The 15204-nt window shown below is 37.2% G+C and overlaps 1 protein-coding gene across 4 annotated transcripts in view; it reads right to left on the bottom strand.

Annotated features, from left to right (window-relative positions):
- The window catches only part of CD2AP (CD2 associated protein), a 133467-nt gene that overhangs the window by 92481 nt on the left and 25782 nt on the right, over positions 1-15204 (bottom strand). For all 4 annotated transcript variants that reach the window (XM_073905063.1, XM_073905064.1, XM_025890562.2 and 1 more), the window contains exon 2: positions 8098-8258. In XM_073905063.1, the coding sequence (XP_073761164.1) occupies positions 8098-8258 (161 nt within the window). The remainder of the gene's footprint in view (positions 1-8097; positions 8259-15204) is intronic.

The raw sequence follows: 15204 nt of genomic DNA, 5'->3' as shown, positions 1-15204 counted from the left end.
CTCTAGAGTGAGACATCTTTAAGGAAGAACACACAGTAAGCATGTGTGTGGGTACGGGGGAATAGGGGGTAAGAAGTCAAACAGAGGTCTATACATCCTGACTCCAAAGGCCATATTCCTTTCCTAATGCCATGCTATCTTCTTGACATAGCTCTAGTAGATTCGCAACCACAACTATCACATTAAGCCTACTTTACTCTAATTTCAAGATCCTTCTCAAAGGGAATTCATTCCTTATCTCCTCTGCACCCTTCTGGGTTTTTCTGGCCAAACAACCTCAAAGATACTTTCCTAGAACACCCAAAGTAAAGTATTAAATGCCATTTTCCACCTCCCACAATTCACTTTTTTTCTTTCAAAGCACTCATGACAATCAGAATTATCATCTTATTCATTTTTTCATGTTTGTCTTCTCTCCACCATTAGAAAATAAACTCATAAAGAGAAGGGAACTTATCTGTTTTATCCACCATTGCGTCCCTAGCATCTATAAAAGTCCTAACACATAGAAAGAACCTTGGTAAATATTTGACAAATGAATAAATGGCAAACAGAAAAGAATAAAACAATGGAGAGGCAGGGTATGAGGAGGATATGCCACAGTATTGGCACTGATGTTACTAAAACATAGCTCAGTAGAGAGTGCCTGGGAAATGTTTTTTTTTTTTTTTTTTTAAGATTTATTTATTTCAGAGACAGAGAGAGCGAGTGCAAGCACAGGAAGCAGGGGATGAGCAGAAGGAGAGGAAAGAATCTCAAGCCGACTCCCCACTGAGCAGGGAGCCCAAAATGCAGCTCAATCTCAGGACCCTGAGATCATGACCTGAGCCAAAACCAAGAGTCAGCCACTTAACCCGACTGAGCCAACCAGGTGCCCTGGAAATCTCATTTCTTATCAAGGATACTGAAGAGTCCCATTATCTAAAAAAGAACTGAAAACCCTGCGGTAACTGCTGCAAGAAGAGACATGTGGTTGATGAAAACTACAGGCTTCAAAGAGAGCTTACTGAGAATTATCCCTTACTTGGTTGCTGTTAATCTTACTTGCAATAAAGAAAGCTCTTATTTTACTTATATTTAACATAACTCACTACCTGGACTACATGAAATTTTGTACGAAAGCATGTATTCCTTGTGTTATGCCAGCCCTGAGATTTTAATATTGTTACTACAGTATAAGCTATCCCATTCTTACTGATACATTGGGCCTTCAATTTTCCCTATTAAACTTTGTTTTTCAGCACATTTCTAGGGATGGAGGCAGTAGAAAAACATGAATGAAACTGATTCCATTTTATAAAGTTACCTACAGATAATTTTACACAAGCATTACAAGTCCTGCTTCATTTTCCAAACATCTCATTATTTGTACATTTTCTTCATGTTTCCATTCCATCTTTAGTCTTTGCAATGCCCTCATGTCAAATCTCAAGTTTAGTTTTTGGGGGAAAAAAGTTTGTTTCCATAAAATTGCATTTTGAGGAAGCAGTTTGAATTTTCTTCTTCAAGGGTTAATTCTAAAGGTTATCAAAAGCATTTAATTTTGTAATTCTAACATCTTTCAATTATGCTGATGCCACTGGAGAATTTCAATGGCTAAGATTAATATCACTTTGTCTTTAGATTCTTAAAAGCAGAGAATGTTACAAAATGATCACATTTCTCCAATAACTAGCACATACTATATAAAATACATTTCTCATCTAAAAACAGGCTGACATTTGCCTACTACAGAGCTATCAACTACCAAGTCCTTGGTCCACCAACTATCACTAGTATGACTTTGGGCATAAATGACATATTCCTTGTCTTACTTCCATAGATTGCAGAATAAAGTGAGAAAATATATGGAAACTTGCAAAGTCTTAACACAAATAAAAGATATTATGCCTATTAACTATCCCTCTGCTTCCATTCTCACTGCACAACTCTCATTTACATTACTATACTTTATAGCCTCAACTCTCCGTTCATAAAACCTTTCCTTCTCACTAAGATTAATCCATTAAAGCATTCTATTCTCCCTCTCCTGTCTCTAAAAACTCTGTGATTTCCCTAGTATCTTTTAAATAGTCTTAATACCTTTACATTATCCTCAAAATGCACAGCACCACTGGCTTTAATCCATACTTTTGGCCTTAAATCCCATTATACACACCCCCATAGAAAAACGTACATTCAACCGAAGTAGTCCATTACTTTTACCATAAAACACTTTGCGCCGTTGTCAGACATAGAGCACACCAACTATTCTTCTAACTTCCTATCTTTATTAAAGACCAAGTCAAATGTTACTTTCAACATCTTTTCTGAAAAGTATTTTTTCCAAGATCCTTTAGCACCCATCATCTTTACCACACATTTGACATTCAGCCAATAAAGCACTGCAATTTATCCTTCTGTTTTCATGTTGTTATCTCCCCCAATAAAATAAGTTGTGGGAAATCTTCTCACCACACCCCAAAATATTTCAGACAATTACTAAGTATTTGTTTAAAGGAGGAGTGTTTACTTTGTTTCATTGCAATTACAAAGACCCAAAGTGTCAAATGTCAACAAGTCACAACACTGATACTGAATCTCAAAGTTTACAGGAACAAATAAATCAGACACTTGACTCTCTACTTTAGTCCAAAACACTGAAGTTGAGAATGAGGAAAGTTTCTTCCCAATTTTGGCTCAATTCTTAAAACATTACAAATCTGTGAGGAAAGAGTAGACGATTCAATATTTTTTATGTGGAAAAAATTTAATTACTGCCTAAATCACATCTGTACAAAAAGTAAAGAGAGACTGATAAAGACTTACAACGAAAAATCGAAACTTTAAAAGTAATGAAAACATAGATTATCTTTAAAACCTCCCTGCTCCCAAGTTATACTTAGACAAGCCACAAAAAGCACTTGTTAAAGAGAAAAGACACATAAGCAGAAGACAAACGACTAGCATTCACAATACAGAATTCACAGTATTCACAATAAGAAGTACTACAATGAGAATGAGCAAGAACTCAACAAAAATGGACAGAAATATCTGAACAAGCTAGAAACAGGAAAAGAAATTTAAATGGCCAATAAATGTGAAAAAATGCCTAACTTCCCTCATAATCACAAAAATGAAACACTGAAACATGTGGATATTATTATAGATCTGTAAGATTAGAAAGAAAAAAAAGAAAATCTGATGGTATCAAAGGTTTAAAAGAACATGGAAGAAAAACTCATACTACTGGTAGGAATTTAAATTGGCAATAATTATTGAGAAATTAGACAATGTCTAATATAGCTGAATATGTGCGTACCCTAGGATGCAGCAAATTCCCAGCTATGTATATAACCTACAAAAGGATATTCATTGCAGCACTGTTTTGAATAGCTAAAAAATGAAAAATAGTCCTATTTTACCTCATAAAATGTGGTAAAGACCCAGAATGGAACACCATAGGACTGTGCAATCTCTACTATAAAACTACATGTACATTCCTAAACATCTGACCTTCTGGGGGAAAAAGAAAATCATATACACTAAAATACGACTGAGTATGTGAAAACTAAATCAAACACTAAAAAATACCAGTGATTATGCAAAAAAAAAAAAAGTGTAAGGTTTGGGACATACCAATTTAGACCTATGCAACTTTGGAACCTGAGCACTAAAACAAAAATAAAAATAAGTAACAATAACTGAAACCTTAGAAAATGGATTAAGTGGGTAATAACTTAAGGCTGCCCAAGCAGATGACAGAGGGATTCCTCCATAGCTATTAAAAATGCATAACAACAGTAAAGTAGAAAGGTTGGTTTATGGATGTTAAGATAGTGCAGAAAGAAGAGGGGTCAAAAGATAGAACTTTTTATGCTAGGACTGTCAACTTTGAGGAGAATACCCAGGTACAGATGATCACCTTAACAAAAAAAAGTTTCACTTAGGAGTGCCTGGGTGGCTCAGTCGGTTAAGCATCTGACTCTTGGTTTAGACTCAGGTCATAATCTCAGGGTCCTGAGATCAAGCCCTGAGTTAGGCTCCATGCTCAGCCTGGAGTCTGCTTGTCTCTCTCTCTGCTCCTCCCCTAGCAAGCTCGCACACATGAGGTATCTCTCTCGCTCTCTCTCATTCTCTCTCTGGAATAAATAAATAAAATCTTTAAAAAAAAAAAAAAAGGTTTCACTTAAAAGCTGAAAGAACTCCTGTTTACACAAGCAGCCAAGATGAGAGCCTCTCCCGTTCTTATGGAAATTATAATTCTACACTCTTTATCACAGCTCCCTTTACCTAGAAAATAACACAACTTTCCCATTGTCCTGACATCATTCCTCTATTTACCATTTTTTTAAAGATTTATTTATTTATTTGAGAGGGAGAGCACGCATACACAAGCATGTGTGCAAGTGCGGGGAGGGGCAGAGGTAAAACTCTTCAAGCCGACTCCCTGCTAAGTGCAGAGCCCCACCTGGGACTCGATCCCACAACCCATGAGATCATAACCCAAGCGGAAACCAAGAGTCGGATGCTCAACCAACCGAGCCACCCAGACGCCCCCATTTACCAATCATTTATGAGCTAACTACACAGTGTTATGAACGTATATTGTAGTCAAAATGATTATGTTATGTATCACACTGAAACCCATATTAAGTTTTAAAAAGTTGCAACCTGACAATTATGCCAATGTCTAAATCACACAAAATACTATTTGTTTATGCACAGGTAAATATGTATAAAACTATGTATTATAAGGATACATATAATTTCAGAATACAGAGTTTGGGAGGAGAGGGAAATGATAAGGAGGTTAACAAAACTCAATTTTATCTGTAATGTTTATTATGAAAGTAACACTCTAAAGCAAAAATGCCAAAATAACATTCTATACATAAGTTCATGAATCCTTGCTCTATATTGTTTTAAACTATTTTTTAAATCATGTAAAGATGAAATAACACTGCAAAGGGACAATGAAATGAACAGTTTGTCATAAAACAATTTAGTGTCCGTAAGTTTTTTTCAATAAGCTGCAAAAATTATTTGACCTTTCTATCCATCTTCCAGCCCAAATGGAGTATCAGTGCTCTTCAGTACAGCTATCTGAGATAATAACAGGGACGTGAGTCTTTAGAGGAAGCCTGGTTAGTTCTACCATCCACTCCATAGTCTTCATTTACAAAATATCCTATGTACCTTAATGTTAACAGTACATTAAGCATAAAAGGCTTATTTTCAAGGGGACAGTGAATTATAAATTCTAACTTTCCCTTAAATCTTCATATACACAGCTGAAGTAATAAAGCCAACTTATTACCTATCGCTGTTGATTGCCTGTGGTTAATTTTTTCAATAAAAATTTTACTTTAGAATAATTTTAGGTTTTTGGAAGGGTTACGAAGGTAGTACACAGAGTTCCCATATCCCCTTCACTCTGTTCCCCTAATGTTGTATCTTGCACAACCATATTACACTTGCCAAAACTAAGAAATTAACACTAGTACATTACTACTAACTAAACCACTGACTTTATAAAGATTTCATCTGTTTTTCACCAGTGTCTATTTTTTTGTTCCAGAATCCAATCCAGGATACTACAATGCATTTGGTCATCACGTCTCGTTAGGCTCCTCTAGTCAACATCAGTTTCTCAGTCTTCCCTTGGTTTTCATGACCTTGAAATTCTTTTTCAGCCCTGGTCAGGTATTTTGTAGAGTGCCTTCAATTTAGGTTCGTCTGATTCTTTTTCTCACGCTAAAACTGGGATTATGGGTTTGGGGGAAAGAATAAATACCACAGAGATGAAGGGGATACATGATATCAACATAATATATCACTGATGATGTTATTAGCTTTGATCACTTGATTATGGTAGTACTTGCCAGCTTTCTCCACTGTAAAGTTACTATTTTCTTCTTCCATCTATTTTTTTAGTCCAGCCCATTCCTGAGGGATGATTTTGAGGGGAGGGGAGGGGGGAGGATGGAGGGAAAGAAAGTCTCTACAAATATTTGAAATAATTCTGTGAGATTTCTCCCTTCCCCATTTATTTATTTACTCAATCATTTATCTTTATCAGCAGGGACTTAGTTATATTTATGCTCCACTTTGGGTAATGATCAAATACGTTATTTTGTTGCTTAAACTGTTCCAGCTCTGGACACTGGAAGCTCTTTTAGATTGGCCCCTATGCTGTTTTGACATGGGCCATTATTTTGTGGGTTTTTTTTGAGCACTTCCTTACCTTCTGGTACTATGAGATGCTCCAGGGTCCATCATGTATTTTCCTTGCCACAATCCTAGAATCAGCTATTTGTCTAAGGAGCCCTGCTTCCTTTTATTGGAGAATAATATTTAGAAACCAAAATCTGGACACTGGGTATAGTCATTGCTACTGGTGTGTCACTGTTTCTAGGCTGTCTCAGTGGAGAGAGCTGAGAAATATATGTATGTCTATTAACCAAGTTAATACAAGTATTAACACACACATATATAAATATATCTGTATGTGTTGGTACATATCTTAAACTAAACATGAGTTCATACTGATGTCTCCAACTCTAATTTGGTACCCTGTGGTTACTTTTTAATCCCAGATTATGCTTCCCTCTATTATCCAGCATTTTCAAACTGCATCCTCTATTCTCAGGCAATTCATTCAAGTCAAGTTCTAGTGTTAGTTGTACTGAAACAGGAAAGTAACATGTATTTCAAAATGCAGTCCTGTGATAGGTCATCTCCACTACTGGGACAATACATCAGCACACAATTAAGAGAACTATATAAATACTTTAACTTATTTTTCTTTAACTAGTGTTCTATTACTTCAATATATTACCTCTGAAAAGGCACTTTCCTTTAAAAAAAAAAAAGAAATGAAATGAGAGATCAATGGCATGGCTTACTATACACTATCAATATATCATTTTTAAGTATAAAAAAACAGAGAAATTATGTGGTTTGACCTATATTATTCCACCAGCCAAAGACAAAGCTGGAACTTGACTGTGTTTTAATCCATTTATTCTACTCCAATTTCCAAATCTGCATTACACTCCATTTTAGATTATAAGAAGTCGATTTATAAAACAAAAAATAAAAAACAAAAGTGACCTTCTCCCATAAGTTCAAGTCCTTATTACAGCTTTTCTTAGTTGTTTCAAGAGATAAAATATAGTTAGGTAAAGTATAGTTAATTCACTTCTGAAACAACTAATATTACAGTAGGAGTTCATATTTAGAGGTAAAACCATATTTAAAATAAACACAAATTATTCAGGGAACAAATATTTACTAAACATCCACATTGTGCAGGTGGATATTACTACGTAAGGTGAACAAACAAATGAGACACATTCTAGCCTTCCCAGAAGAACTCATAATCATAATCTAACGAGGCCAGGGATACAGCTAGGTATAAGAAAACTAATACAGGAAAGAAGACAATTACAAGTGAAGTATAAATATACAGATATTATTTTTTTCCTTCTCTAAACTACTGAGAACTTTGTTTGCAAATGATTTTAAGAATCTTGATTGTTTTCTGGCAGGGGCGACTAGAATATTTACTAAAAAGGGAATGTTTGGTGGTTAAAGAGTAAACTGTTACTTTGATAAATACCTGCTGCAATGCTGAAACTTAACAGAGGAATGCAAAGGGACTATGAAAGTAACAATATACAATTAGACTTGAGTCAACTATCCTGGATTTCATTTCAAATTCTAGATCTTCTTAGCTAGTCAACATTGGGTAAACCATCTCATCTATATGTCACCATACTTAAAATGGGGTTATCATCTGCCCTACTTACAAGACAGTAGGCTCAAATGAGAATGTACACAGCAAAACTACTTTGTAAGTAAAAGAGTGCTACCCAAACACAAAGTACCGTTTATTTTTTTAAAAAGACAGACAGGTAGATACATACATACATACATATATAAACACACATGTACGCACACATACACACAGTGTTATTATCCACTAGGACACCAAGCAAATGTGGAGTAAAAAATACACCTTGAACAATTTAGTTTTTAAAATACATGTATTTCTTAAAGTTAAAGATTAAATCCTATGAAGCTAAAGCTAGAAATTTAAGTGAGAGTACTAACCTTAACAAAATTATCAGGAAACATTCCTCTTCTCCCATTTAGTTCTCCTTCTAGCCATCCTTCCTCCTGCAGTTTTTTCACATTCCTGATGATTTCACCAACTCGAATAGTTAATTCATCATCATGTACAGCATCATAGTCATACTCCACAATATAGTCAACTAAAAAAAAGAAAAAGAAATGTCTAAAACTTAATTCATGAAATACAATTAACCATATTAATAAACTTAAAACTAAGGAGCCTGTTTAACAACAACAATATTACAAAGACATTATCAAGACTTACTTCAATGATTTTAAATATTTGGCTACATTTGTAAATTTCTTGATTGCCTTAGTATGAAACAGTACAAATTTTAAGTAGAAGCCTCAATACAACATATAATTCATGTCATAACTTGTTCTTATGGTCAGATGTATGTATTATTAGTGACAGATAATCTCTATAGTGGTCCCTATGATCCCCATCTCTTGATATTCGTGGCTTTGTGCAATTCCCTCTCCTTGACAGGGGACATGACTTATGACTGACTTCTGACCAACAGGAAATGACAAAGATGATAGACTTTATAGGACTACATAAGATTATAATGTCCTTCTTGCTAGGAAACTCTCTCACACTTGCTGGCTTTCAAGATGCAAGCTGCTTTGCTATGAGCTGGCCTACCAAGAAACTGATGAAGGTCTCTGGCTGACAGTCAGCAAAAAACTGAGGGCATTAGTCCAACAGCCACAGAGAACTAAATGATGCCAACTACCATGTACGCTTGGAAGCAGATCCTTCCCCAGCTGAGAGCCCAGACCTGGCCAACACCTTCACTGCAGCCTTGCACAGTACCCAGTTAGTCACACCCAGACTTACTAATCACAGAATCTGTGAGATAATAAAATGTGTGTTGTTTTTTGTTACTACACAACAGAAAATGAATACACCCTCAAGATTAGTAAGGATCTATTTTACTGCCTTTAAGTACAGAATTTTAGGTTATAGGACACCGTATGTGCATACTATTAATATTTTACAGGGCTCAATACAGGAAAGCAGTAACATATTTCCAATTCAAGATGGCAGACTAGCCATACCTCCATTCATCCTTTCTTCCTCCTCTAACAATGATTTTTTAAAAAGAATACACACATACACACACACAAACACACACACAGTTACAACCAAAAAAGGGATAAGGATTATGGGCAGACATTGTTGGTTGCAAAACCAACAGGCATTCCTACACTGACTCTCGACATCCTTCTTCCTTTCTTATTGAACCCCGATTTTGTTCAGGTATTTTGAGATCTTGTACTTTTACAAATGCGGCTTCCCTCATTCCCAGAGGGTTAAATCTTTTCTTGTTCAGACCAGGGCTTTTCAAATACTAATGTACAATCAAGTCATCTTATTGACTTGCAGAAGTCATCTTGTTGAATCTTGCTTAAATGTGTACTCTGAAAAGGCCCAATATCTAATGCTGCTGGTCAAAGAGGCAATGGTCTCAAGATAATTTATTTACTAAAGACAATTTATTTATAGTAATTTCACACACACAAACACATACGCATGCACACACTGGTTTTCAAATACACATGTGATAGATGGATTCTACCAATAAGATATGAGCAAGGGTTCGCAGAAAGTTTTATCCAAACTTAAAAACAAAACACAAGGAAAAAAATGTCTTCTTGCAGACTTTAGATGTTCCTCAGTGAGAATGTAATGCCCAAAACTGCTATAACTATTTAAGACAAGAAAAAGATGAAGAGATTGTCTTAATCCCTCCTTAAGACAAGAAAGAGATTATGATGGAAAAGAAGAAAGAGGAAAATGGCCTAGATCTTTTCTAGATTCATCAAACTGCATATTAACCAACAACACCATTAGTTTTCTTATTACAGAAGTAGTTTTTTCTTAACCTGTTTTAAAGAGTCATTTATTTTAGAGAGAAAGCGCACGCATGAGTGGGAGGGTCAGAGAGAGAGGGAGACAGAATGTGAAGCAGACTCCACACTGAGCACAGAGCCCAACTCGGGGCTCAATCTCACAACCCTGAGATCACGACCTGAGTGAAACCAAGAGTCAGACACTTAACTGACTGCACCACCCAAGGGCCCCAGTTTTTTCTTAACTTTTAAGTAAATTTTAGACAGGATTTCTACTTGCAGCTGAAAATCCCAACGGGAGAAGAAAGCCAAAAAGAAATTTCTCAAATTTATGAAAATGGATCCATAACTAATAAAGCCAGGAATAAAGCCCAGAGAATTTCAGGAAACTATAACAGATACCAAATTGCTCTGCAGAATCCTATAAAAGCTAGAAATTCAGAAAAGGAGGGCTTATGGGAAATGCAAAACTGAAAACAGGGGAATTACCTCTACCTGGAAGAGCTACCACTCACTATCAAGCACAATAGTTCTAAGACAATAATGCTAAATAGGCAGGCATTTTTCTCTGAAGGCCAAAAACTAAAGGGTTAATCCCCACCCTCCACCTGTGCCCCTCCCCCAACACACACACACACACACTTTGGGGAAACTAGTATAGCTCCTATGGATGAGTGCTGTTTCTTAGAGAAATGACTACTGATTTCCAGAATTTAGAGGTCTCCACAGCAATGAGCAGCTCTCTGCCTAATAACTGTAAAATAAAACACTAAGTTCTACCTACATAGTGTCCCCAGCTTATTATTTATTCATAAATATGAATAGACTATAGTTAATCATGAAAAACCATAATAAAATGAAAAATTACTCCTGGATGAAACATACACCCACGTCCCCCCTTCTACCCTCCAAAACAATTGAGTCCTAAAGCCATTTAGGGATAGAAGAGCACAGTGGGGGAAAAGCAGGGGAAGTGAGGAGGAGTCGTCTAATATGAGAAGTTAAAGACCAAGAAGAGTAAAAGTATCCAAAATTGGGGTGGGGGTAGAAGCAGAAGTCAAGCTATCAGAGCCAGAGTACAGTAAGGAGAGCATCCACATATGGGGGCTTCCCTACAACAGCTATCAGCACTCTAACACAAGGTGAGGTAGGCATCCAGGTAGAGGCACCCTGACATGGTGTATCAGACCCCAAGCACAGTGGAGAGGGCATCCAAGCTGAGGGGTAACTTGGTAAGGGATATCAAAGGTCAAATGGTATTGGGGGTGGGTGGGAGATTTCCAAGCAGAGTTATGGAAGGGTAAAGGTAATCTAAAATGAGGACTAATAGTCCAAGGAGAACAGGGTGTTTGTGTGACAAAAGAGATGGAAGACTAGCTACATCCAGGGGATTGATCAAGTAAGTAAATATATTAAGGGTAATAGAAGCCAAGCTTCTCTGTGTCAGAGAAGGGAGTTGCAAACATAAAGGAGAAAAAGCTAGATTCGATGATGTGATACTGAATGAGAAGTACCACCATGAACTTAACAGTTTTCAATACATAAATATACACACACATAAAACACACACACACACCAGCTCTGTCCACTGAAAGGGTGTGAAACCAGCAACAGTCTAATAGCAATGAGCAAACCTAATGCTGAGATCTTAAAAACACCACTTTCTACTACAGAGAACTAGGAATCCTTGGGATTCCGCCATTAAGGCAGGAAAAGTACAAGATAAGCCTGGGACACAAAATTATGTCACAAAACAAGTTAAAAAAGATAAGGTGATGCCAAAGGACAGAGAGAAGTGATATCAAAAAGGCTCCTACTGGCCAAATCAGGGCAATCTGAGCATCAAAATAAACAATGAAAGTTAACAATATATTCCACTGAATAAAGTAAGAAATCATGCATCCATGCATGTATAAATAAATGTTAATTTTTTAATTCTATGGTTGGATTGTGATCAAGTAGAAGATCCTGGCTTGCAGAAAATACATACTAAGATATTCAGGAGAAAGACAGGAAAAATGTCTTTGTACTGCACTTATTTCTACAATTTACCATTTCAAAATAAAAATTGTGAACATGTACAAATTTTTATCCTCAAGAGATATAACGAAGTTCATAAAATCAGAAAAGACTGCTATTAAAAAAAACTAAGAAAATAAAAAGGGTTGAGAAATCTATATCTTCCGGGGTGCCTGGGTGGCTCAGTAAGTTAAACATCTGCGTTTGGCTCAGGTCATGAACCCAGGGTCCTGGGATCCAGCCCTGCATCGTCAGCGGGGGGCCATGCTTCTAGCCCTCCCTCTGCTGCTCCCCCTGCCTGTTCTCTCTCTGTCAAATTAATAAATAAATAAAATCTTTAAAAAAAAAATCTTTATCTTCCAACATGTTTAACTTTTTTTCTCTTTTGGAGAGGTGGAGACAAATCCAAGAAAGTTTTCCAGAAAAGGTAAAGCAAAAAGACATAAAGAAAACATAAAAGACAGATGACCAATCCAGACAATTCAACATCCAATTAACAGTTCTAAGGGGAAAAAAATAGAGAATTGACAATGAAATAACACAAGGAAATACTCCAAAGCTAAATGAAACACATCTTCAAATATAAAGAGGTCTATGAAAATCCAGTACAGTAACAAAAAAGTAAGTACTCACGTTTAGATGAAATTTTATAACAAAGATAAATATATCCCTGAAAGCTCTCTGAAAAGAAAGAGTTCATCTACAAAAGAATGAGAATCATCAGAAGACTTCTCATTGAGGACAACAGATTCTACGGGAGAAGTAAAAAGGCAAGGCCACTTAAGTATTAAAGGAAAATGAATTCCACACTCAGCCAAATCAGCAGGCAAGTATAGGCTGTAACATTTTCACACAGGCAAGGAAAAGGAAATTAACCCTACATATGACCTTACATGCTACCCAGTAAAATAAAAAATCTGAAACAAAAGAAAGGAAGACATGAAATCCAAGAAATACTGGAGCCAATCCCAGAGAGTAAGAAAAGTGCTAAGATGGTAACTGTGCAACAAAACTAAGGAACAGTCTAGACTAAGAAGGAGACAAAAAGTTCTAAGAGGTATTTGGGGGCAAAGAGGAATGAGGAACAGACTGTTTTTTAATTAACTTTAGATTTTTAAAAGCTAATAATACAAGTGGTAATCACTAACATAATAAGAGTATAAATTGCCAAACAAAAAATACTGGACTTGCAGTTTCAGCTCCAACATATGAAAAACTTAGAAGCTGTCACTCCCACCCCTACAAGAAAAAAGCTAAACAAACTGAAAGTCACTGACTTTCCCTGGACCCATCAGAGAAATGAAGACACAAGGCAAACTGCCAGCTCAAGATACGGAGAGATGGACATACCCAGGAAGTCAAAGGCAAGAAGTACTAGATCACCTCAAATACAAACAAGAAGAACCATAAACTGATAAGAATATTATATTAATTTCCCAGGGCCATCATAACAATCACAAACTAGGTGACTTAAAACAATAAAACTTTATTCTTTTACATTTATAGTTCTGGAGGCCAGAGTACAAGGTCAAAGTATCAGCAGGGTTGGATCTTTCTGAAGACTCTGAGAAAGAATTGCTTTCACGCTCTGCCTTGGTTTCTGGAGGCTGCCAGAAATCTCTGGCATTTCTTAGCTTGCATAATTCCAACCTCTGCCTCCATCTGCACAGGATCTTGCCCTTCTGTGTGTCTCAAATCTCCCTCCCCTTACTCTTAATAAGAACACTGCTCACTGGATTTGTGGTCAGTCCTAAATCCAGGACAGTATTATCTTAAGATCCTTAGTTACATCTGCAAAGACTTCATTTCCAAATAACATCACATTCATCTATACCAAGGCTTAGAACTTGGACATACCATTTTGGGGGCAGAAAGTTAATCCACTGCAAACACCTAAATGGTATTTTTGATTAACTACTACAGGCTGAACATGGAATAGCATCAGAGTAGGAAACTTCTGGGAACCATAGTCTCAGGATTCCATCTGAGGAGTAGTTCTTAGGAAAACCCAAGTTCTTAGGAAAACCCAGACAGCCAGGAGGACAAAAAAAAAGGACTCTAAAGAAATGTGAAGCCTCTGGCACCTACACCTAGAGCGAATACTAAACACAATACAATTCTTGGAGAGACTAATATAAAATCTCACACTCAGTATCTGTTTATCTCAGCTCCTATTCCCTAGTACATAATGTGCAACTTTCAACAAAAATTATACATCATGCTTATAAAAGGCAAGAAAAAACACAAAGCAAGCATCAGAGACAGACTCAAATATAATACATATTTTGGAATCAGACAGGGAATTTAAAATAACTATGATTAATATGTTAAGGGTGATAATGGAGGGAAAAAAGACAACAAGCAAGAACAGATGGGTAAGGTAAGCAGATGGAAACTCTAAAATCAAAAGGAAATGAAAGAAATCAAAAATACTAACAGAAATAAAGGATGCCAGGGTGGCAGATCACTGCCCCAGGAAATGAGGGGTGGGTGCTGAAAGGGAAAAGTGAGCACCACAGCAAAGGTGGTGTTTCAGAGGGGATCCACAATGGTAGCACCTCAGAAGAAGGTTTCAGGCAAGGTAGGATGCATGGCAGCAGCCACTGAGATGCTGGCCAGCTGGTTGGTGACCTAAACTGAAGGGACAAGTGGCACGCTCAGCATCCACAGCCCTGAGCCCTTGCCTCAGTTTTCTAAACTTCAGACTCCCTTCCACCAGACCTTTATGCCCAGAATAAACAACTTTATCAACCCTCTCCTCTCCCAGCCCCTGGAGCTGTGTGTGGAGCAGGGACCAGGAACTTCCAGCACTGAGATACGGCCCTGAAGGGTTGACAGGTAACAAGAAGGTCCCCAGTGCCCAGGAGGAGGGAACTGTGGCAGGAGAAGGGGGAAGGGACTGGGCAAAGGGGTACAAGCTCTCTGCACCTACCCCTACCTCCTCCCTCTGCCATTGCCCATTCCGTGCAAGCACCCCTCCTAAGCACCAGGGCCACGGAGGTGTCCTGGTAATCACCACTAATGGAAGCTGCCAGCACCACCATCTGGACCTCAGAGAAAATGGTCAGCTTTACCTGGAAATCAGTATGCACAGCACACAGGCAGAAATGCTCCCAAGGCTCCTGACAGTTCCGCAGCAGGGGCAACAGGCAAAGGGGAAATCCTTGTCCCTGCTCAAAGATGACACTTCAAATGAACAAGAGCTTTTCT

This window comes from Callorhinus ursinus, unplaced genomic scaffold (genome assembly GCF_003265705.2).
Source record: "Callorhinus ursinus isolate GAN/ISIS: 27379988/994484 unplaced genomic scaffold, GSC_fseal_2.0 scaffold22, whole genome shotgun sequence".
In the NCBI taxonomy this organism is placed as follows: domain Eukaryota; kingdom Metazoa; phylum Chordata; class Mammalia; order Carnivora; family Otariidae; genus Callorhinus; species Callorhinus ursinus.
This window is presented reverse-complemented; position numbering and strand designations above follow the sequence as displayed.